At 35.7% G+C, this 26,319-nt stretch overlaps 1 protein-coding gene across 3 annotated transcripts; it reads right to left on the bottom strand.

Annotated features, from left to right (window-relative positions):
- Window positions 1-589: 589 nt before the first annotated feature.
- Window positions 590-19,526, bottom strand: LOC107870906 (dnaJ protein homolog). Of its 3 annotated transcripts, none has more exons than XM_016717600.2 (8): window positions 19,288-19,526; window positions 16,581-16,748; window positions 16,257-16,431; window positions 15,999-16,140; window positions 2,077-2,210; window positions 1,841-1,983; window positions 1,375-1,573; window positions 590-1,097 (listed from the first exon to the last, which is right to left on the bottom strand). In XM_016717600.2, the coding sequence occupies exons 2-8, from the start codon at window positions 16,728-16,730 to the stop codon at window positions 766-768; spliced, it is 1,275 nt and encodes a 424-aa protein (XP_016573086.1). In that variant the 5' UTR covers window positions 16,731-16,748; window positions 19,288-19,526; the 3' UTR covers window positions 590-765. The 3 variants fall into 3 exon arrangements, with proteins under 3 accessions (XP_016573086.1, XP_047269184.1, XP_016573087.1); XM_047413228.1 differs by having other exon boundaries at window positions 16,217-16,431; window positions 19,288-19,466; XM_016717601.2 differs by having other exon boundaries at window positions 18,932-19,290.
- Window positions 19,527-26,319: the final 6,793 nt, after the last annotated feature.

Genomic DNA, 26,319 nt, shown 5'->3' with positions numbered 1-26,319 from the left:
AAGAAAATTTTGTAGAGTTTTGAACTCAAATACAATACATAATATATCTTGTTTTTAATACAACAAATCAAACACGTGATAAAAGATAATTACAATACTATAATCTCTGCACTGCATGTTAATCCGTGGATAACTTCTCTTTGTACCAAACGACTCCTAAGGATACGCTTGCACACCAATGGGGTGTGGCGTGGAGGATAAAAGGTTACTACTGTGTAATAGAAGTTGAGAGGGTAAGCTGGCGGGAATTCAATTTTTGTTCAATTTTTTTTGTTGTTCCCGAAAGGTTATGAATGACTTACGAGAAGAGCGGTGGGAAAGTCGCGTGTTTGGAACAGGTTTTTGCTATGCAGTTAGTTTTTCACTTTCCCAACAAAAACTAATAGAAGGATGAATATTGCAACTTTTTTTTTGGTTTGGATTAAATAAGTGAATGCTGTTGTGCATTATTGGAGCAAATGGAAGTCATCTAGGTTTGGCTCATAATTCAGGCATGTTTTTAGCTAAAACACAACCGTTGCTATCATTTTCTATACAAATAACTAAGGAATAATACTATGTACCAAAGAAGAGAGCTCAGAAAGCACAATTGAGCTAGCAATGACCTGAACTTTATGACCAAAAATAAACCTACAGTATAGCATTGGGGATCAACATAACAAACTGAAGCAGAACCAAAGAGAAAGCCAGTTAGTTCCTAACCAAAATAGCCAACAGAGCATAGACAAAACTGGGAGTCGACCAAAACACCACTATCTGGAAACTCTATTGTTGGTTACAACCGACACGAGGCATATTTGGCTCGTCATTATCATCCGTATCATAAGCCTCTTGCCTGCGTCGCTGCTGCTCCTTGCGTCTCATTTCTTCCTCTATGTTGACATCATGCATAGTGGTTTCCTCACACTTATCCAACTCCATATCAGATGAGCACTTCCCTGGTCTAGGTGGCAGAATAGCCTCAAGAGCGCGGCATTTCTCAGGCGAAAGAGAACCAGATTCAGGAAATTCCACATTAAAATGGACATAAAGCCGACCTTTGATGAATGGCCTCTCATACTGGGGCATTCCTTCATCATTTATTGCCTTATATTGATCTGCAAGAGACACCATAAGATCAACAACACAGCATACCCCGTGAAGTGTAGTAGTCCCACAAAGTGGGACCTGGTGAGGTAAAGTGTAAGCACACCTTACCGCTACAGTAGAGGTAGAGAGGTTGTTTCCGATAAACCCTCGGCACAAGAAAAACAGTTCAAAGCAATCCCCGAAAAAAAAAAAGTAACGGAAGTACCAGAGACACCATAGGATCTCTATATATCAATCACATCTCACTTCACAAAGTAATTACGCACAAATTAAAGGACTCCTTACCAGGCTTTATAACTTCTCCTGGGTGAGATTTGATCAGAAGCTGCCTGCCATCAAGATGAGTCAGGACAAACTGAAAGCCACAGAGAGCTTCTGCCAAACTGAGATTGTGTTCCACGTAAAGATCGTCAGACTTACGCCTAAACTTTGAGTGATTCTTCTGCTGTAATACAAAGATGACATTGCCGGTGATGGTATCTGGCTGCATATAACCACAAAAACAACTATGAGAAACGAAATAACACCAACCAAAATAAAAGAAAAAATCACATACAGCAAAAGAAAAGCAAATAGGACTGATGATATTGTATATTGGTGAGAACAATAATTTTTTTATAAATTTGAACAGATTAGACGTGGGAAGAACCCATTTTTGCTTATGAACATTGCCTAAAAACTATGAAGGCACAATTGAACATGTATTGGGGAATTGCAAAAGCTGAGCAGTTACATAGCAAAAAACTCTTACAGCTTCATCAGCTTCCGCGTTGAAAACAATCTTCTGACCGTGTAACATCCCTTTCTCAACATTTACTTCCAATACTTTCTTTTCTGGTGTAATTTTGTTTCCCTTGCACTGAGGGCACCTATCCTGCTCACTTATATGTTCTCCTGTATCAACAAAGAAAGATTCATCGTTGCAACTAAAATTTTTTTCCTCTACATATAAGACTGAAAATTAGAATTAGAGGAAAATCTCATTACCTGATCCTCGGCACTCGGAACAAACATGTTGCATCTGTTGAATCATGCCTGGGGCTATCTGTCTTGTTGTAACACGCATTCCAGTACCTTGACATCCATAACATCTTCCTGAAGCTCCACTCTTTGAACCTTTCCTGATAATGCAAGTAAATCATATAAAAATCATAAATATGCACCAGCAAAGTTACAACAGATACATGCGAACATGTTAATATATAAGCAACCCAATAAATAAAAAGCCAATTAAGACGAGCTACACTAATAAATATGGATTGGTGTAAAGCCCCCTAATTTCTCATTCAGATATGGTTGAGGACATGGACCGATATGGCAAAAGAGGTGATTTTTGAGAAGAGGTAAATAAACAACAATTTCAATCCAGTTCTTTTTTCTGAACATTCTCACCTTTATTGTCATTCCTGCACCAAAAATGATGTTTCTCAAATATTTTAACCGGCAACTAAGAAAAAGTTTATACTCCCTCCTCCCAATTTAAATGTCGTATGATTGGGCATAAAGCTAAAGAAATATGGGAAGACTTTGTATTGGTCCAAAATTATCCTTGAAAAGAGTACTCCTTTGTGGACTTTATGTCAAATAAGTGGGACCAAACATGGGTAATGATGCATCATTCTTTTTGGACTGACTAAAAAGGAAATTGTATCATATAAATTGGGACAGAGGGAGTATTAAATTTCCCATTAAGATGCAGCAACCTCATAACCACGTGGCCACACCCACGCAATAAAGGAGAAGTGACACAAACCAGCAACACCAAATTCACCTCAGTTAACATTCGTGAAGATGATAGATATACTGCATACAAGGGAACTAATATCAAATCGTTATTGTAGATCCAACAAAACTTACCCATCAAGCCCCAGTCCGAGGAGCACAGAAATGGACACTAGCATGACAAAGACATCGACATTTTTTAATCCATAAAATTCAAAATTTTCAACACCGGAAAAACTAGCTCCAAGCCTTTCTATGTCCCCACAAGATGCTGTTAAAGCATCTAAAGAAGACGACAGAACCAAGAAAATAGAAATCCTGTTCTTAATATAATACATGTTCTTGTGTACAACAAATGACTAATTTTTTTTTTTGAAACTGCTAACTTTGTATATATTGATAGAAACTTAGGTTGTACTGAGGCCATATTTACAAGATAAATCCTATGATCCTATGTCTATAATGAATCCAACACATTAATAATAGATATAATAATAGATACAAGATCATTACACCAAATCTGATTACACCAAAAACACAGAATCAAGATACAATTCAACTTGATCTGTTCTATGCTATTCTCTACATTCTCAAAGCACCTAACATTCCTCTCTTTCCAAATTGTCCACCATATGCTAGCTGGTATGATTCTCCATCTACTTCTGCTTTTAGCCTGAATCCCGGCTTCTTCCCAACTTTGAAGGGTCTCTGTAATCTTTCCGGGCATAGACCAAGACAAACCTTTGAGATTTAGGAATAGCCTCCATAATTTTTCTATGATCTTGCGGTGGATCACAGTGAAGGAACAAATGCTTAACATTTTTTGCCTGCTCTCCACAAAAAACACGGCTAGGACACAGTGTCATCCCCCTTTTCATCAGATTGTCTTTTGTAAGGACTGCTTCCTTGGATAGAAGCCAAATAAAACAAGCTACTTCGTGAGGAATATTTAACTTCCACATAATTTTCCAAGGCCAGTTGGCATATGCTTTGCCAACCTTTAAGGTTCTTTGTCACTACCCCGCCACCAAAGTTCATCTTCCCCTTCTTGTGTCCCTTTAAACCGGCCGATAGTGTTTGTGAGAAAATATAAGAGAAAAATATTATTGAATTATTGTAACTACATTATTACATTGAGGCTCTATTTATAGACACTGCATTCCAATCTTTTTCCTAATAGGATACTACGTTACAATCCTTTTCCTAATAGGATACAACGTTACAATCCTTTTTCAAGTAGGATTCTATATGCTATTCCTATTCCTACTCGTATTTTAACACTCCCCTCAAGCTGGTGCATAGAAGACATGTACCAAGCTTGTTACGGATGTAATTAACACGAGGATGAGTGAGTGATACGGGTCAAAGAGGCATCTTAGCACTCGAGGACATGAAGACGTGATGGAAGACCCGAGCTTGTGGGACTGCCTAACCAAGGAACAAGTTTTGAAGTGTAGAGAACAAGTCCTAACACTCCAAAGCTGTCCAAGAAGCCAAGCCCCTTTGTTTGGGCTTATTAAGGGCCTTTTGGTCATTTATGTAACAAGTGTTGCCCTAGCCTATAAATAGAACAATTAGGTCATTTTGTCATTTAGACTTTGATGATATGTTTTGAGAGCACCATAGAGTGTCTTGCAAGGTGGAATCCTTGTGGCAAGGTGGAATCCTTGTATTGGTAGCTTGCTTAGAAACGTTGGTTGCTTGGGGATTCTGGTTCCCCTGAGGTCACATAAGAGATAGGTTTATGTTGTGTGTGGTATTAAAGGTCCAAGAGTGGAATAAGCTCTTGGGTTGTTAATATTACATCTCCATTTGTCTATCTTTCTATCGTTACTTTGTTCTAATCATTGGCGTTCTTGTTCTAGTGTTGTAACCCGTGACTTGTTGTCATTGTTATATCTTTTTTGTTGTTCATCTGCTCTTCATATTGTTGTTGTTAATCTTACTTTGGGTTGGCTGTTTCGGTGTTAAAACACACTCTTTATCTCATCATTGTTGTTGTTATTATTGAATTCGAGTGTGGTCTCTAAACGGTCCTTGAATCTTCGGATTTGTGGACTGTTTTGAGTGTGTTTTCTTGTTTTCTTGATAATTTTGGTATCATTTGGTATCAGTCATCTTTGGTTTTGTTCCTACAACATCAATCTTGGGCCATTTTGGTTGAAAATTAAAAAAAAAAAAAAAAAAAAAAACAGAATCTGAAATTTCCAGAAAATTGCAAAACTGTTCATTTGGTGTTCTTGGCCGAAAATTGTGTTATTGTTGAGTATTGACCAAGAATTTTTGTTTGTTTAGTTGTTTCTAAGTGTTGGCTTTCTTGTTCACCAACACTTTTGAGTCTAAAATCTAAACTTGAGCTTGAACTTGTTGAAGTTGTTGTTGTGAACTTGAAGAGTGGCCGATTGTTGTTGTTTATTGTGGTCTTAGCCGTGACTTGTTGGCACTGTTGTTGTTATTGGTGGACGTTTGGATTGTTGAGTTCTTGGTGGTTGATGAAGATGTTCTTGATGTTCTTACAACCTTCATAACTTGATGAATAAAGTGACTACTAGATCTTAAAAAGGTGAAGGAGAAAAGGTGAAAACTTGTTAGTCTTGTAAGACTTGCAATCATCCATCAACTAGTCAATCACTTCTCAAAAACTTTCTTTCCATGTTTTAGGGAACTAGTGCAAAAAGTCAAGTCTTCCATTCTTCTTAATTTGAAGAGGATTTCAAGACTTGTTTCGCTCCAAAACAATTCCCACCAAATCCAAATTACCAATTGTTCAAGACTTCCAATTTTGGAAAATAAAAAAATTGTAAGGCCGTCACTGTTACTGTTCACACAACAAATTTTGGCTCAAATTTGGATTTTCTTAGTTTCTTATTGTTGGTTCCTAGTTTTGTTTGTTGACTCTAATAACTAATCGACAAGCTAGCACTCCTCTACTAGATTGTAAATTAGTTTTTGAATACGCTTCTTCGTGTTAATGTTGTTTTTTTTTGTGCTTTTCTCGTTTTTGAGTCGTAGTATCTTTTGGTTCAAGTTCGTACATTACTTATTTGAGTAGCTAGCACTCCTCTACTAGATTGTAAATTAGTTTTTGAATACGCTTCTTTGTGTTAACGTTGTTTTTTTTGTGCTTTTCTCGTTTTTGAGTCGTAGTATCTTTTGGTTCAAGTTCGTACATTACTTATTTGAGTCGTTTCAAACAAAAATCTACTCTGACCTCGATCCACAATCAGGACCAAGTAACCTCATTGGAGTATAAGCGAGTTATCAACGCTTGTGAGACCAATAGAGTGAAAACATCAAAGTGTGAAAGTGAGAAATTGTGGACTGTTTTGAGTCGACTCGTGGACTGATTTTTGCTAACATTAACATGTTATTGTTTTTATTATGTTTTAGTGTTCTTAATAGGTACTATGGCATCGGGAAAGGTGACCATGAACGATTTGATGGCGGGTATGAAACATGACCTTAGTAGTCGAATGGAGAGAATAAAAAGAATAATGGACCGAGTGGAAGGAAAAATGGAAGGGACGGAAAGCTCTCTTTGCAAGGAGTTGGATAACTTGATAGAGCAACCAAGCCTTCCTAATCAAGTTCCCGTGAGTGGACATGCTCCAAATGAGCTATAAGGTAATCAAACTAACTCTTGCACTCTAGTGAATGAGGCTAGTAGCCAACTAAGTGTGAATGATAGTTGCCTTTAGGTGAGCCGAATGTGCCTCCATTTGGTGATAATAATGTACAACTTGAGATTGTGGAAACACTAGTTGATCCATCTAGTGTGGAAGCCATTGTGGCAAGTGATAGTACATTGTCTTATGAAAGTCATGAAGACCAACTTGTTTGTGAAAACAGTGATGTTGAACATGTTGGCCGATTGACTAAGGATGACCCTCTAGTTGTTTTTGTTGTAGATCATGTTAGTATAGAGGGTGTCAATGCGTGTAATAGTGGTAGTCTTCGGGAAAGGAAGTATGTCCTCCACCTGTGTCCATGGACACTCTTACCCCTTTGATCCCGGTGACCATTTGAAATGTGATGTTGATTTATTTCAAACCATATTCGGGAATGACGTGTGCGCATTGTGTGGGCATGGTTATGTTGATGCTAAGCATGTTTTGTATGTAATTTGGGCTTCCCGTGATTGGTGTGTCATTTTTGAGAACCTGAGGGATGTTTGGCTATATGTGAAATTTGAGCCACCTTAGCATGATGCTATGATTGATTACGCTAATCCTAACCCTCATATCTTGAGGAACTTGTGTTTGCTTGTCCTTCCTATTATTTTGCAAGGTTCGGATTCGAGGACGAATCCTTTCTAAGGAGGGGAGGATGATACAGGTCAAAAAGGCATCTTAGCACTTGAGGACATGAAGACGTGAGGGAAGACCCGAGCTTGTGGGGCTGCCTAACCAAGGAACAAGCTTTGAAGTGTAGAGAACAAGTCCCAATACTCCAAAGCTGTCCAAGAAGCCAAGCCCCTTTGTTTGGGCTCATTAAGGGCCTTTTGGTCATTTATGTAACAGGTGTTGCCCTAGTCTATAAATAGAACAATTAGGTCATTTTGTCATTTAGACTTTGATGATATGTTTTGAGAGCACCATAGAGTGTCTTGCAAGGTGGCAAGGTGGAATCCTTGTGGCAAGGTGGAATCCTTGTGTTAGTAGCTTGCGTAGAAACGTTGGATGCTTGGGGATTCCGGTTCCCTTGAGGTCACGTAAGAGATAGGTTTATGTTGTGTGTGGTATTAAAGGTCCAAGAGTGGAAAAAACTCTTGGGTTGTTAATATTACATCTTCATTTGTCTATCTTTCTATCTTTACTTTGTTCTAATCATTGGTGTTCTTGTTCTAGGATTGTAACCCGTGACTTGTTGTCGTCGTTATATCTTTGTTGTTGTTCATCTGGTCTTCATATTGTTGTTGTTAATCTTACTTTGGGTTGGCTGTTTCGGTGTTAAAACACACCTTATATCTCATCATTGTTGTTGTTATTGTGGAATCCAAGTGTGGTCTCTAAACGGTCCTTGAATCTTCGGATTTGTGGACTGTTTCGAGTGTGTTTTCTTGTCTTCTTGATAATTCTGGTATCAGTAAGGGACTTAGTGAAGATATCTGCAAGAAAACTGATAAGGACTGCTTTGGACGTCTGGGAGACCTCAATTGAATCGGAACAAACTGAAAAAAGTGATCCAAAAAGTAGTAAACATCGCTAGAAAGTCGATTTGTTACTAGAAATTTATCGGAAACTCACATAAAATATATGGATCATCTCGAAATCAAGAGACGAGTAGATCTTAATCAAGAAAGTCATCGGAAACTTAGCCGAAACATGCTCACACGCCGGATTATTAGATTTGATGGCTGAAAAATGACTACAATCTGAGGAAAAGAATTATATAGGCAGGGTTGAAATGATGACACGACCCTACTGAAATAGAGAAATATGGGTAGGGTCGGAATGACGACACGATCCTATTGAAAAATAAAAATTATATGGGTAGGGTCGAAAAGATGCACGGCGCTACGCAAATCAGATATGAGAGAATAGTCAACGAAAAGAAGCACAGTGCTAAGAAAAAGAGATACGAAAAAGTAGTCACCGGACAAATGCATGGTGCTACACAAAGATATGAGAAAATAGTCACTAGAAAGATACACAGTGAGTCAATAACCCAACTTTTGATAACATAATCATTGGCTAGACAGTAGGCATATATGGATTATAGCCGCCCACCGGCAGCGGAAACTCTTTGATTCTTTACCAAAATCATGGAAGCTCTGATACCATGTGAGAAAATATAAGAGAGAAATATTATTGAATTATTGTAACTACATTGTTACATTGAGGATCAATTTATAGACACTTGCATTCCAATCCTTTTTCTAATAGGATACTACGTTACAATCCTTTTCCTAATAGGATACTACGTTACAACCCTTTTTCAAGTAGGATTCTATATGTTATTCCTATTCCTACTCATATTTTAACAGTGTTAAAAAATTTTGCGACTCGTGATTTTCCCAGTCATTTACTGGTCTTCTGAAATTGATCTCCCACCCTTCAGCTATTCACATTTCTGCAATGATCCTGTGTTGTTGTAGCATTAAGTCATAAATGTCTGGACAGATATTCCTCAAAACCCCCATCTCATGCCAATCATCTACCCAGTAGTTTGTCTTTCCCCCTTTTTCACTTTAACCTTGGTGCTAATCTTGAATTCATCCCACAAAGCCCTTATAGATCTCCATAGGTTCACACCATATGGTGTCCTTACTTTCTTTGTCATCCACTTGTTTTTCTTCCTCATACTTGGCTTCAAACTTTCCCCCATAACATTTGTTTATCATTAGCATACTTCCACAACCATTTTATTCTGAGGGCCTTGCTGTGATTCTGCAGGTTTTCAATGCCCAAACCCTTGTAACTTTTCTCTACTATAAAATTTTTCCATTTGACCAAATTGTAACCTTTCTTGTCCTTGTTTCCTTGCCATAAGAACTTCCTTCTACTCTTGTCAAATCTATTTGTGACCCCTACGGGTATGGGAAATAAAGACATCATGTAAGTTGGCATAACATCTAGGACAAAGTTAACGAGAGTTACCCTACCTCCTAGTTACCAGTGTTAGAATATGAGTAGGAATAGGAATAGCATATAGAATCCTATTTGGGAAAGGATTGCAATGTAGTATCCTATTAGGAAAAGGATTGAAATATAATGTCTATAAATAGGGCCTCAATGTAATCATATAGTTACAACAATTTAATGATATTTTTCTCTTATATTTCTCGCATGGTATCAGAGCCTCTATGATCTTGGTAGAGAATCAAAAAGCTTCTGATGCTGGCGGGAGGCTATAACCGATATATGCCGCCCGTCCGACCCATGATCATGTGAGCAAAAGTTAGGCCAACGCCCTTCTTTCCCCTACTTTCTTATATCAGATTTGTGTAGCACCGTGCATCTCTCCAGACTACTCATATTTACTTTGTGTAGTATTGTGCATCTTTTCGGACTACTTTCTCATATCTAAGTTACATAACACTGTGCGTCTTTCCGGTGACTCCTTAGATCTGATATGTGTAGTTCCATGCGTCTTTATGGTGACTTCTCAGATTTGATTTGCGTAGGGTCGTGCCATCATTCTGACCCTATCCATATAAGTTCTCTTTTTCAGTAAGGTTGTGCCGTCATTCCACCCCTGCCCATATAAATTCACTTTTTTAGTAGGGTCGTATCGTCATTCCGACCTTACCCATATACCTTACCCATATAATTTCTATTTTTCAGCAGGATCGTGTCATCATTCCGATTCTACCCCTATAATTTTTATTTCTCAGTAGGATCGTGCCATCATTCCGACCTACCCATATAATTCTCTTTTTTTAGTAGGATTGTGTCATCATTCTGACCCTTGCTCATATAATTTTTTCTCAAATGGTGACCACTTTTCAACCATCAAATCTAATAATCCGACGTGTGAGTATGTTCCGACCAGTTCTTCGGTGACTATCTTATTCAAGATCTACTATCTCTTGATTTCGAGATGATCCATATATTTTAACCAGTTTCCGGCAATTTTCCAGCGACACATCAACTTTCCAGAGATGTTTACTACTTTTCGGATCACTTTTTCAATTTATTCCATTTCAATTGAGGTCTCCCAACGTCCAAAGCAGTCCTTATCAGTTTTTTGCAGATATCTTCACCAAGTCCTTCACCGGTCCTCGTATTAGTTACATCCATAACAAGCTTGGTACATATGTCTTCTATGCACCAGCTTGAGGGGGAGTGTTAGAATATGAGTAGGAATAGCAATAGCATATAGAATCCTATTTGGGAAGGGATTGTAATGTAGTGTCCTATTAGGAAAAGGATTGGAATATAATGTCTATAAATAGGGCCTCAATGTAATCATATAGTTACAACAATTCAATGATATTTTTCTCTTATATTTCTCACAAGAAGTATTGCCCCTTCCATCTCACCAGCTTCTTTTCACACTTCTCTATTACACCATTCCAGATTTCTTTGGATTTTGATTTGGCACCCAAAGGCATCCCAAGGTAGAGCCGCAACCTGTCCACCTAAAATTGTATTCAGTATTTCCATGTTGTTTACTTCATTAATGGGGTATAGAAAACTCTTTCTCCAATTAATGTGTAACCCGAAAATCCCTTCAAACAGAACTAGTATCACTTTCAATATTTGAGTTAATCTTCTTCTGCCCCACAAAAGATAAGTGTATCATCTGCATATTGTAATAAGTCACCTCTAAACTTTCCCTTCCTTCTCTGGCCACATCGAACCCGCTCAACCAACCTCTTGTGTTTGCTATTTTGATCATGTTGTTGAGTCTCTCACTGGCTAACAAAAACAGGAAAGGGGATACAGGATCCCCTGCCTAAGGCCCCTTTGTGCTCTAAAAAAAAACTACTGGTGCACCATTAATCAACACTGAGAATTTCACTGAAGATATGCAGAATTTTATCCACTAAATCCACTTAATTTCGAATCCCATCTTCTCCAAAACTCCAAGCAAGTAACCCCAATTAACATGGTCATAAGCTTTTTCGATGTCAAGCTTGCATAGAATTCCTGCTTTCTTCTGCTTTAGTCTTGACCCTACAGCTTCATTTGCCACTAGGACTGCATCCATAATCTGCCTATGAGTCGACCAACTTTTCCATCACCCTTTTCAATCTCTCTATTAGGACTTTGGAGAAGATCTTATATATACCTCCTATCAGGCTTATGGGTCTAAAATCCATCAACTCAGTAGCACCTTTCTTCTTAGGAATGAGGGTAATGAAAGTAGCATTGAAGCTTCTTTCAAATATTCCATGCTTATGGAAGTTTTGAAAAGCCTTAATTATATCATGTTTAACAATCTCCCAACATTTAATGAAGAAGCCGATGTTGAAGCTATTAGGTCTTGGGGCTTTGTCCTTTGCACACAACTTGAGACACTTCAACACTTCCTCTTCCTCGAAGTTTCTCCGTAAACTCTCCTCTATTGAAATGCCTGGACAATTAGAGAAATTGCTAGCAGGTCTCCATTGTGAAGTTTCTGTGTACAATCTCCAATAAAATCAACTATCTCTTTTTCAATTCTGTCTGTGTCCTCTGTGATCTCACATTGTACCTCCAATTGATCAATGTTATTGTATCTCTTGTGGGCATTTGCAACTCTGTGGAAATACTTAGTGTTCCTATATCCCTCTTTCAACCATAAAGCTCTTGATCTTTGTCTCCACACAATTTCTCCTCTTTTGATCAAGTTCTCATATTCCAGTAGCACGATACCTTTTCTTTTGGACTCTTCCACTGTCAGAGTTCTGTTTTTAACCACTTCTTCAAAGTCTGCCAGCTTCTGTAGAAGATTCTTTCTTTGTATGTCTAAATTTCCTTGATCTTCTCTGCTCCATTCCTTAAGTTTCTTCTTCAGGGCTTTCATTTTGCAGGCCAAAACATAATCAGCTCTCCCCACAAAATTGAAATTATTCTAGCAGTTTCTGACTCTATCAGTGAACCCCTCAGTGTCTAGTCACCAATTTTCAAATTTGTAAGTACCTTTTGTTTTTGTTCCATGTTCCACCTTGTAGAGGAATTGGTACATGATCTGATACAACCCTCTGCAGTGGAATTAATTTCAAGTTGTTGAAGCTTTCATCCCATTCTTCTGAAATCAGAATTCTGTCAATCCTGGATGCTACTTCATGGTTATCACCTTTGTACCAAGTGAATGTTGCGTTCTCCATTTGAAAATCAATTAGACACATATCTTCAATGAAGTCTGAAAATTCCTTCATCCTTTATGTTCTCCTAACACAATTTCTTTTATTTGAAACGAACCTGCAAACATTATAGTCACCACATACAGCCCAAGACCCTTGGAATAGACCTCTGACAGCACCAATCTCACCTTCTCTCGATGTAGCAATTTGGTGCATACACCCTAGTAATGTGGCAAGAGAAGTTCTGAAGTTGAGCTTCAAACTTACAATTAAGAGTATATGCTCCGATCTCAATTACCTTTCCCTTCCATATTCTACTATCCCAAATCATCAAGATACCCCCTCTTGTTGTACTATTTTCAAGTACTCATATTTAATCCATCTGCCTCCCCATATTTGTTTTAGTAATTCTGTAATATCTCCCTCTAGCTTGGTTTCTTGGAAGCAAAATATGTCCATATTCTAATCGAAAACCTTACTTTTAACTAGTCTTCTCTTATCTCTACAATTCAATCCCCTCACGTTCCATGAAATTAATTTGAACTGCATCAAGAACTGATAGAGTTATTTCTCAAAGCTTCCCCCACTTTTGAATTTAACATCAAAGGCCACCAAGCTTTGGAGTTCTTAGCGTCTTCTTGCATATTGCATCAGTCTCCAATCTTCTAGCAACTCTACAACTGTCTACCTGTAGTAGTAGTTCTAGAGCTTCTTTCTCGTGTCCCTGAAAGTCTACCCCCAGAATTTCCCTAATTTCACCATGTTTTGTAGCACCCATAATGAGGTTTCTTTCTCTTTTCCTTGTATCATTAGTTGTGGTTTGAGTGTGAAGTGGCTCCACATCCTCCACCTCCCAGTTTTCTATTGCTTCGGCAGAATTTTGAACCACTATATCAGTGGTGCCATTTGCGATCATGTTCCTCTCTTCCCGTTAATTACCCTGAATCTCCAGCCCCTTTAGTCGCGAAAATTCCCTAGCACTTTCCACTCTGCTTTTTGTTACTTCTTTCTCTACTTGCTTCTCCTCAATCTGCGTGGCAGCAGAAGCTGTTGTTTGCTGAAAATTATTTTGAAGGACTTCGTAGAAGTCGTCTTTTAATAAGGGGATGGACTCATGTCCATTTAAATTGTTATAGATACATTGGGCTGCTGGATCCGACCCAGATGATTTTATATCTGCCGAGCCCAAAGTGTAATGATCCATGTCCCTTTTCTCATTAAAGTCCTCCACATGTTGTGCACGTGCCTTTGACTCACCTTTCCCTCCAGCTGTCAACCCTATGCCTCCCATGTGATCTCTGTCAACCAGATCCCTAAATCGATGGGATATTTGTACTTCATTACAGAGATTATTTTGTTTTGTCTGCTGGATAATATGATTTACTGGATAACTCCCTTCATTGTCTTCTCCACTATTTTCTCCGACGAACTCTAGCAAGATTTCGAATCTAAGGTTTGCCTCGGACCGGATTGGAATATAAAACTTGAGACCGTTCTGTGAGCTTACAACTTCTTTCAGAATATTCTTCTCTTCATTGGCGACCAAGATTCTAGCCCACTTCATATGATTCCTCAGTTCAGTTTCTTCCTCCGTTGCCAGCCATCCCCTACAAACTTCTCCAATTTCTTAGAAAACTTTGTGCGACCACAAGTGTAATGGTATTCCGACTGCTTTAATCCAAGTTTCCTTTGGGCATCTTGAGTACGGCACACATCCCTCTGTAGGAATCCACCACTTCAGAGTGAATTTGTTCTTCTGCCAGTGCCATTCATGTTGTAAAACTTGGTCCGCCATGTATCTATTAGGGAATTCGAAAGAAACCTGCTAATATTAATCTCAAAAGTCATAAATGTGTTTTTCCATGAAGTTGATGACCATCTCCTTATCTCACTCAACGTGGGTCTCTCCCTATTCCCATCTGTGATGCCCCTACCAGACATCAGTTTAGCAGCCCTGTCATTTGGTCTCCAGATTTTAGAGATATTTCTATTACCCCCTTATCCGTCCTCACCTCTGCTTCACCAATTTTCTTTAAGTGCCATTTATTGTCTCGAAGCGTAAGGGTAGTTAGCATCAGTTAACATGGGTGGCTCCACAGTAACATTTTTCTTTGGGCATTTAATGAACTCTTCAATCCTTTTTGCAATATCGCACCAACCAGCATTCAATGCTAATTCCGTAATAATTAATACTGATCTTCCCTCCTTATTTAAGGTAAGAATGCTCATGTATCTTCCGTATACGTTCCTCTTCCTGGAGCTGAAGTGCTTTGCATCTCTTTCTGACAATTACCATCTCTTGATCAAGTTCTTTTGGTCTCTAGAGGCTTCCCTCAAGGTGAAGCAAATCCATTCCATGGTCTTGCTGCTCATCTCTGTCCTTCTCATCAATCTTCAACTTCTCTCGACCTATTCATACCAGACTGTTGAGTTTGATGTCCATCTTGTTATATCGAAAGATTTGAAACCAACATTGAAATAGATCCTATTCTCCTCCATGATAGCTATTAGAATGAAAGGAAAAGAAAGAAAATTTATTCTGAAATGACATAGCTTGGGGGAAGAAATGAAGGAAAGGAGGAATTCCGGCAAGTTACCACCGGAAGAGACTTTTTCTCCCTCCTACTAGCATTGCACTTGGTTGACAGCAGAGAGAACAAAAATTCATCATAGAGGTTCCCTTTCTCGTGGATCTACTTTGTTCGCTGGTCTATGAGCTCTCGAGAAGGATATAGAATTCGGGAAAATGGTGCACTCTTTAAAATGAGAACTTATTTGAAAAGAGAATAACTTTACAAATGACTAATTTTATTACATAAAAAGATTCCATTTTGTTATAGAGAGAAAACTAGCAGATAATAAGCTCAACTTTTCCTATAGAAGTTGTCCAAATTTGAATAATTTCAAAAGTATCTAGTACTATGTGTTAGACATTTGTTCAAAGGGTGGTCGATGTTTATACTCAAATACAAAGCCTGCCTAAAATTTAGTGTTTGTATTTCTCGGTAATACATGCAAACAACCTGTCGTATGAAAATTAAGAAAGGGCTCTACAATAGTGAATCAATTACACATGGAAGAACCTATTGATGATGTCCAGGGTTAATTGGCACAAATCACAAACTAATGCTTCCAGCAGTAATATTTCAATCTAAAATTACTTCAAACAGGACCAACGGAGAGAGACGCCAAAAGAAGAAAAGAAATAACGTGAACAAACATGAAAGATCCTAATGAACCACAATCACCAGTTTATACATCTGTATACATAGAGGATTCACATTCCTTCTCTATTGGACTCCCAGTGACAGAACTTGGTATTGATTCTCAGCCTTAGTGGGAACAGAACTTCTTAAAACACATCATCATTCAACGCATATAGTTGAAAATCACTGCCACAAAATAAAGCCAGTAGGAAATGAAAAAAGTCAGATGATTAAAGAAAGAGAAATACCCTTTACACTTTATGCACAATATGTTCCGTGAAAGAGAGAGTTTTTTTGTTGTGCCATTGTACAATTCCTCCAGCGATACCCTTAGTGTGTGTACTACATCTTCACCTTGTTTCTTTCTGTTTCCTCTGAAGCTACCACCACCTGGGATAACCAAGGCAGATAGATGTTTCAACCATAAAAATTTAAGAAAAACAAAAGAGGAATTAGCAGCCCCCACCACCCTCCTTTTGCAGAGTCTCGTCGTTAATCATTATTACCGCCAAAAGCTCCACCAAAAGCTCCACCAAAGAAAGACTCAAATATGTCAAACGGGCTGTGACCACTACTACCACCACCCATTCCTTCTTTAAGAGCATCTTCACCATACTGATTATAAATCTCTCTCTTCTCTGGATCACTTAGAACTTCATATGCGTGAGCCAACTCCTTGAACTGGTGGATATAAAACCGGACAAAGAAACATAAGACAAAAAACAAAATAAGCATCAGCAGCAAAACGCTCCCTTGGTAATAGACACAACATATTGGAAGCAGCAACACAGAGAAAATTTTAATTGCACGATCGAGAAGGGAAAACTCACTTTTTCAGGGTCGCCGCCCTTGTCAGGATGATTCTTTATGGCAGCTTTCCTGTATGCCTTTTTAATATCATCTGGACTGGAATTTTTTGGAACACCAAGAACCTCATACAACTTGGAGTTGTCACTCCTCCTTGCACTCCGGCCAAACATTATGGATCACCTAAGTACCTGCACAGAAGTGCAATAGCTTCAGTTAATTCAATTATTTTAAGACAAACTTATTATATGATGAAAGCTGGATTCTACACATACCATATGTGTGGTAAATGGGGAACTGAGATGTACTGATTACAAGTCAAATCGTTAGGGAAGTATTAGAACTAACAATCCCAACAAGTAGGTTAAGTTCCAACATGTAGTTCAATCACGAAAATGATAGAACATAGAAGACATTCCGTTAGCAATACCAGGGCAATTAAGAAAAAAAGAAGGCAAAAGCCATGCTCTGAATAACAATGTTACTAAAAGCCATCACTTCATCGTTTTATACGATGGAGCAATCAAAAACAAGGTAGGGGTAATGCCTACGTACACCCCACCCACCCAGACACTACTTGTGGGATCACACTGGGATGTTGTTGTTGTTGTTGTTGGAGCAATCAAAACGGCGGTCGATCACCTCATAGGTGCAGCAATGCTCTACAGAGAAGCGCAACTTCAAATGGTGAGGCATAAGGTGATCCCAGCAAGACGAGGTTATTCTTTGAATCTGATATTAAAACATGTGAGAGAGAGGAGAAGAAACAAAAGCTAGGGCCATTTCTTATAAATACCAAGATTCTTTAGTACGCCAGTCCCCTTTCTATTATTTGTGGTCCAAAACTCCTTTTCAGCTTTCTCCTCCTACTATCTTAGTATATCTATTAAACCAGTCATATCTGAAAGCTTTGTTGTTGTTGTTTTGTTTGATAACTGTTGCACCCACAAGCTTGCAAGCACCTCGACTAATTCAATGGGATACTTGACACCTCCCACCAGCAAAGGTACCAGGTACCAAGTAATTCTACCACGCATCTCAACTAATTCTACACAGTACCCACCACCTCCAATCAGCAGCAGGTACTAGGTAATTCTATCCACGAGACTAGAACAGATGAAAAGAAATCACTCAACGTTTTGTCACAGCTGGAATTTGAACCTAATACCTCATGATGCTCAATCCATTTCACTGAACACTAGACAACACCCTTGGGTGCCAAACAACAAATTAATTCTTTTTAATGGTGCCAGCACCTTTTTGGAATTAGTATTTAAATATCCCAACAAACTTAACAAACTTTTCAAGATTCTAAATTCCCTATAAGTTCACCAAGACCTCTTCATTATTCTAATGCCACTTACCTTTCCACTATGAGATGCCAACAAGATGCAAAGAATCAAACTTTACAGCCGTAACTACACAGAGAAACTTCCAATCCAAATTTTCACACGAGTAATGGAGGAGAGGAGGGGAGGCAGCACGTTACACTAAGCTCCTACTATGGTCCGAACCACAAAGGTCTATTCAGAGGCGGATCTAGAATTTTAAGCTTGTGGGTTCCTTGACCAAAATAAAAATCCAAAAGAAAGTGACAGATGGGGTTAGAACCCACAACCAAGAGGGCAACAATGCTCCAGTAAGCACCTTCTTTGCCACTAGACCAATAGCACACTTCATTGTGGGTTACCAACTTATAATTTTTATATATTTACTACATTTCTCAATATAAATACAAGATCCGCACGAAAGTTACTGGGTTCCCACCTTACCCCTAAATCCGCCCTGGGTATATTGTAGTTAGCCTTACCCTGCATTTCTACAAGAGGCTATTTTTACAGCTCAAACCCTGAGCAACAGGTAATTTTATCACTCACCTCAAATAATTCACGGGATACCTACCACCACCACCGCCCATCAACATCAGGTAGCAGCAGCAGCAACAGGTACCAAGTGATTCTATCCATCAAGACTAGACTTGATAGAAAGAAATTACTTAGTGTTTTGATTTTTCTGGAATATAAACCCGAGACGTCATGGTGCTCAACCCACTTCATTGACCACTAGGCCACACGCCAGACAACAAATTATTTCGTTTAATTGTGCCTGCACTTTTTAGGAGTTAGCATCTAAATATCCCAAAAAAAAATTCAAGCTCCAAAATTCCCTATTAAGTTCACCAACTTCGTTATTCTAATGTCACTTATCTTTCCGCTAATAAGATAGAAACAAGATGCAAAGAATCCAGCTTTACAGCTGAACTACACACAGAAACTATAATCCAAATTTTCACATACGAATAAGAAAATAAAAGGCAGCAAGCTGCACCAAGCTCTCGCTATAGAGAAGGTCTATCACAGTCTTTAGTCTTTACCTTACATTTCTGCAAGAAACTGTTTCTACGTCTCAAAACCCAAAACCCATGACCTCATGAAAGTAACTTTACCAGTTGCACCAATGAATAAAGAGGAAAAAGAAATTCACAATAATTGCAACAACTCCAAATCACCATAAGTCAAGAATAAAAAGGACAAGCAAATAAGACAGAGTGGAAAAAAAAAAAAAAAACCTACTTTACAGCTGAACTAGTAAAAAAGAGACCGAAAATTAATTTTTAAAAACATAAAGAAGTTAACATGCAATTCAAAAGACAACCAAGAATTAGATTTTCAAGAAAACAGCAATAAAAAAAAAGGACCAACGATTTGTAGCTACAGGAAGAAAAAGTACCTCGAAATTGAAAAGGGTTTTCTAAGAGAGTTTTATTACAGAGGAAAAATGAGGAGCAGCCTTTCTTTTTCTTATCTTATTGAACTTGCATACAAGGGGAAGAGGACATGTGTTTTCCTTCTTGTTCGAGGTTTTCGTTTGCATTTTTGGGCGGTGGCGTAACACAACATGCTGAGGAAAATGTTTGAGAAAATTATCAAAATGGTCCTTTATGTATTGAGGGATTACACAATTTTTGTACGGAATGTATATACTTGATGGATATGGTCCTTGCTTTATATATGTAAAAACTAGCGGCACATCGCACGTGAGCGCGGACGCAATATTTATATTTTTTTATTTTAATTTATATGATATATTTTACTTTTTAATTTATTTAAAAAAGAATGTCCTTCTTTTATTTTTAGAAATAATTTATTTTTACAATTTTTATTATTTATTAATGAAATATTTTATAACCACATAGTCTAAGGTTTATTTATAGCATGAATTTTAAAATAGCATTTCATTTTTTTCTATTCCATGCTTAATCAAATGGTGCCACATTAATTGAAATAAAATTTAAAATTTAATTTGTTTATTTATGTATTTTATGCTTCATTTATTTGTCCCTAGTAAAAATTGAATTTTGGATCATTCAGATCTTAGCTCGAAACTATGTATTTAATTTTTTGTTTTAATCTAATCATTTAGACCAATTAATTCATTACAAAAAAGAAAATGATTCTGAACTCTATTCATTATCAAACCAAAAAGATAATTTTAAAAAATGTTATAGATATGATCTTTTATCATATAAATCGATTAATTATGAAAATAAAAGTTACTCATTTATTTCTAGATTACCCTTTCAAGTAAATAAGAACTTCGAAATTTCTTATAATTCCAACACGGTCAATAAATATATTATTCCTATACTCCTTTTTTGACACAGATATTACTATTGTAAAATACTTCATCCAACCATTGTTAATTTATCATTTTGTATCTATTTTAACTTTGTTATTGAATATTGTTTATTATATAATACTTATTAAATAATTTATAATAACTAATTAGAAGTGATATAGTAAAATTACTATAAAAAATAACTGTGAAAAAAATTTAATTGGGCCACATATAAGTTCTCAAGTTAATTTAAAACATTTACAGTTAACTTATCATTTTGTGTTTATTTTACTCTTTTTTATAAAATATTATTAACTTTCTAATGCTTAGATGATCTATAATAATTAACTAAGGGTGATATAGTAAAATTACGATTAAAGCAGTGAAGCAGTCATATCTTGAATAACTTATAATAACTAATTAGAAGTGATATATAATAAAGTTACTATAAAAAATACTTGTGTAAAAATATTTCAGTTGACTTCATATAAGATGTCAAATTAATTATTAATTTAAATCATCAAGAGTTAATTTATTATTTTATACCTATTATATTTTTTTATTAAATATTATTAATTTTTAATAATTAAATGACTTATAATAATGAAGTATGGGTGATATAGTAAAATCAAGATTGAAGTAGCTGAAGCAGACATGTCATAAATGTCTATTTTATTTTTTATTAAATATTATTAATTTAATAATACGTAAATAATTTATAATAATTAGTTAGGAATGATATATTAAAACCACGGTTGAAGCAGACATATTGTCCATGAGTTGCCTCTTCAACAGCTTTATCCACACTTATATATTAAGAATAGATATATGACATATTTAGGAGACGTTTGACCATGAATATTATTCACAATATTTTGGAATACGTTTTCATAATATTTATATTTTTGAAAAACACTTGAGAAGGTGTTTTCACTTTTTTTGGATTCACTTTTAAATCTATTTAGTTTTTTTTTGTAAAAGTCTAATTTTCTTTATTTCATAAAGTAACTCAATTTTCATAAAAATCTAATTTTTTTAAATTTATTTTACTTTTTATATTTTTAAGATCAAAAATACCTCATTTGTAAAATACCATTGGCAAACACAACTTCAACTCTATTTTTCACTTCAAAAATACTAAATAAAGTGAATATATTTCTGATTTTCATGGCAAAATGGGTCCTCTAAAGTCCTAAATTTAACATTTTTACTAAAGGATATGTCACGATCCAAAATTTCATTATTTGTGATGGTACCTACCCAGATCCAACTATAGTAAGTTTGATGCTGCAACTAATAAATATGAAATACAGACAGTAATAATAACTCAAGCATTCATTCGATAAGAATAATGATAATCCCAAACCCTCTAGAAACTAAATTAAATCAAGTGAATACAAAATTCCAAGAACTCTGAAGTCATAAATACAAGTGCGACACTAATACAGAACTAGATATTTAAAAAATATACAACTATATGAAGAGCCAAATAGGACAGAACTAAGATAGATAGATTGAGATAATTTTCGAATTAAGAAGCTCACCATAGTCTCAAAAGCCTTTAAATACAAATTTCTAGTCGCAGGGTCCACTCGTACTATAATTTGCTTTGGAAGAATACAGAAAAGTAAAAGTCAGTACGATCAACTTGTACTCCGTAGACATCATGGACAGACTGATCTTAATCAAAAAATTATATTGAATAAAAATACTAAAATAATCTTGCACACAGTAAAGTCTCAACAGTTCAATAGCAATATTTATCACAGTTTATCTCAATCACAACAATAACCAAATACAAACAATATAATGCAATTTTGTAAGATAGTATGTTGTGGCCAATGCCTACTGGTATACACCTCTTCTCAATCTTTGCTAGAAAGATGGGATCCATGGAAAAGTTACAAGGTACATATACTTCACCCAGTATGCTACATTAAATAGAATTAATAGAATATCATATAACTACCCCCAAAATCCTGCATCGAACTGAACAAGTATCATATATATTACGCCCCCAATCCTACATCAGACTAATTAATTATAGTATATATGATCATGAGATGAATGTTTTTGTGATTTAATCTAATGATCCATGAGATGAATGGGTATGCATGATCATGATAATAAGGTGAAGCTGGATACAAAAAATATAAATAAGATTTCAATGACAATACCTAACTCATCAACAAATACTGCAAGCCCTAATATTGAATCAGAGTTAAGTCCTCAATCACTTCAACTGCATATGTCCCCAATTTGGAAATTTCAAGAATAACATCTCGTTTATCATAAAATTCACTAATTCTTCCGTCACAATCCAAAAATGTGTCATGCTGTCACTTATCGCAGCTGAGCCTTGATAAGTAAGTCAATCACTCAAACTGATACGAAGAAAACAAAATCGATAATAACATTAACCCAAGCAAGACTTGTAGAATGAAGTTAGACCAATAACGATTTATATATATATATATATATATATATATATATATATATATATATAGGTTTAGGTGATTGTGAAAATTTGTTTGATTTTTTTATGGCTATTTTGTTTATTTTTCGAAATGAAAAGGAGAAAACAAATGACACTTCTTTCCTTCGAGAGAAATAGATGCTAAAGAGTGAGTTGTATAATAATAGATGGATATTGTGTAGGTATTTATGAAAGAAGACCCGGCCCAATCATGATCTTTTTTCTTTCCTCTTTATTTTAATTTTTTTTTAGAAGTGAATGAGCAGGATGGGAAGAAGGGATAAGCAGGCACGAGGTTGACATGCCTTCTTGCGTTTCCTGTCATCTACTTTAGTCATGATTTTACTATATCACCCATTTATTACTATAGGTCATCTAAGTATTAAGAAATTATAATATTTAATAAAAAAAGTCAAAATAGACATAAAATGATAAATTAACTTTAGATGTTTTAAATTAACTTGATGTCTTATATGAACCATTTAAGTTTTTTCCACAAGTATTTTTTATATAAATTTTATTATATCACTTCTAATTAGTTATTATAAGTCATTTAAGACATATCTTCTTTGCTGCTTCAATCGCGATTTTATTATATCACCCTTAATTATTTATTTTGGTCATCTAAGCATTAAAAAATTAATAATATTTCATGAAAAGATAAAACATACACAAAATGATATGTCAACATAAAATATTTGATTGAATATCATAATTATATTAGTTCCACGTAAATTAGGATAGGACGGAGAAAGACATGAAGTAACATAATTATTTAAAAATTAGATAAAAAGTATTGTAAATCACAATAATTAAGAACTTAAAAAATATATTTATGAAAAAAATATTTAAAAAATGTGATTGGCTGTCGAAATTTTATATGTACCATGTAAACTGAGACGGAAAGAGTATTCGTTATCTAATTGAAAAATTACGTTAAAAACATTATCAATCTCGTAATTAACAACTTAAAAATGCAAAAGATATAAAATATTTGGTTGTCTCAAAATTATATCAGTGTCATTTAAATTGGAATAGAAGCAAAAGTAATATAAATCACAATAATTAAAAATTTAAATTATTTATGATTAATTATTTAAATTATATTTGTGTCACATAAATTGAAATAACAAAATAACATATATTTGGCACGTGTTAGCACGGGCCCTTCGATGTCTAGAATATGTATATGTGTGTGAGTGTATATATATATGTTTATATATATATATATATATATAGATAGATAGATAGATAGATAGAGAGAGAGAGAGAGAGAGAGAGAGAACAAATAGAAGTCTGAAGAATTACATAAACCACCTAAAATTGGTGTTATAATGTAAGAGCAATCTAAGCACAAATTCGAAATTGAAAAGTATAAAATTTATCTCCGATCAAAATAAAGACATAAGTAAGATGGACTGAGATTTGAAAATATGCCTTGAATGCTAGAACGGTCCAGTACCTTGAATATCCCTAATCAACAACACGATCTCAAACTTTGTGTGACGTACTCGTGGTAGGATCTGCACCGAAAGGGCACAATAGGAGTAAGTATGGTCCACTTGTACACAACAGATATCATAGGCCGACTGAGTAAAGTAGAAAATAAAATAAGTAAAATTTACAATGAGCACATCACTTGCAAATAGAAAAGTCTCAAACGGTAGCTCACACCGTCTCTACTAACAGTTTTAGCAGATATAAATATACAAAGCAGTAACAACATAGACATAAAGGAGAAAATACATGAAAACCACGCATAAATCAAGAAAACTACGGAAATCAAGCAAGATATGTATGTAATGCAATGTGGATAGAATGAATATTGAAAGTTATTGTATGACTTTTCGTATACACCCACCGAGCTTGCAGCTACCAGAAAGGACCTATGGGGGGGTTCACAACCCATACACAATATCTATAGATCAATCTTAACTCTCCTCTTTGACTCGTGTTCACAGAGAGAATTTTTATAAAGGTATTTCATTTTTTTTCAAAAATAGTATTTTCCAGTGGTATTAGTATCTCATGAATGTATATATATGAAATGAGGATATAATATTGTCACAATCAACTCAAATGATGATATTCAATCCATCCAACACGAAATATATACAAGTCATCCTAGAAATCAACTCAGTATATTCATAATTCATAATTATCAACTCTAACTAGGTACCATCAGAATATATATTCATACAAAACATCATTAATATCATATCAAACCCTAACTAGAGTATTTAATCATGATAAAAGCAATCAATATTCAAATAAGGCCTATATTAGCAAAATATGCCCCACGTACTGCAGTATATCTAGAAATAAAGGCACTTAGATGACAGATAAGGGCAATGATGTCAAATAAAGCTCCCACACGGGCAACACACTATACCAGACTTCACAAGCCAACAACATATAATATAAGCTTCGTTGTTATTTTCCCCAACCAATAGCTTTACTTATTCATTAACTACCCAACTCAATATGAAAAAAGTTATGTCATAACCTACCTCGAAAAGATAAAATTCGGTCTAAAGTGCTTCAGCACGGAGTCTTTCCCTCATGAATAAACTCAACACCAACTACAATATTTAGATAAAGCATCTATGTGTTAAAGAAGATAATGATACTCTTGTCCATATTCAGGTCACTGTCAAAATAGGCTTGGAAAATAGATTTGAAAATGAAAGGGGTAAAGCTAAAAAATTTATTTCAAAAACACATTCCCCAATGTTTGGAAGTCTACATGAGAAAATCCATGTGAAAATGGGTTAAAATCAAGGTCTAAACTAAAGAAAAGCCCTTTTTGAACTTTACTGGTAAAAATTCTAATTTTTCACTTTGAAATCATGATTTATGGGTGCTTTTGAAGATAAAATCAATGAAAAATAGTGAGATTATGAATTTAGAAGTTACCCACATGAAGATCAATGTTGAAACCCTAAAAACTGCCTTTTATAAAGCTTGGAGTTTCAAAAATATAGGAAAAATCGATAAAAGGGAAGGTTATGTACAATGGTTGTTGCTTAAGCGGCTAAGTGGCCGCTTAAGAGACTACCGCTAAAGCGGTACCAGATCGCTAAAGAGGCTTATGCTTAAGCAATGCCTGGACGCTAAGGCAACTTCCGCTTAAGTGATTTTTGGCCATTAAAGCATTTGTCGCTTAAGTAAACCTTGGCCACTTAAATGGCTGCACTAGATATCAGCTGATGCTGATTTTGGTGCAAGCCTATAAAGGTTCGATCGGACCTCAAGATTTGATCGAGATCCCACTGAGGCAAAACATATATGCTACTAGGCTAATTTTGACGTTCCAGACACAATGAAAACGATGGATTTTCAAAAACAAATCATTTTCACAAAATTCACCCCCGGGAACCTATTTCAGTATTTTCTAAATGAAGGATTAAAATAATATATAAAGGTTCTAAAATTGAACCAAACTCACAACTAACCCAAATTCGACATTTTGGATCTGCTGATGCAATCTATTTGTCATTCGACACTCAAAATCATATATGTTGATATAAGTCAACTATATGTCTTCTCAAGTCTCTAAAAAGAAAAAACACAAACTCACATAGCTCATTCCCGATCGCCTAGAGAATTATGCCAACCATTACGAAACCTCAATATCAACATGTAGCAACTACGAGGAAGGGCAAAAT

This window comes from Capsicum annuum, chromosome 5 (genome assembly GCF_002878395.1).
Source record: "Capsicum annuum cultivar UCD-10X-F1 chromosome 5, UCD10Xv1.1, whole genome shotgun sequence".
Taxonomy (NCBI): Eukaryota; Viridiplantae; Streptophyta; class Magnoliopsida; order Solanales; family Solanaceae; genus Capsicum; species Capsicum annuum.
The sequence above is the reverse complement of the archived record's forward strand: the minus strand, read 5'-3'. Positions and strand labels throughout refer to the sequence as shown.

What these genes read in the sequence shown, in the direction of transcription:
- LOC107870906 (XM_016717600.2), bottom strand. Translation starts at nt 16,730, where the DNA reads ATGTTTGGCCGGAGTGCAAGGAGGAGTGACAACTCCAAGTTGTATGAG. An exon ending in ACGCGGAAGCTGATGAAGCT is followed by an intron (nt 1,574 to 1,840) that starts GTAAGAGTTTTT and finishes GGTTATATGCAG; the next exon opens with CCAGATACCATCACCGGCAA. An exon ending in AGGAGAAGTTATAAAGCCTG is followed by an intron (nt 1,098 to 1,374) that starts GTAAGGAGTCCT and finishes TGTCTCTTGCAG; the next exon opens with ATCAATATAAGGCAATAAAT.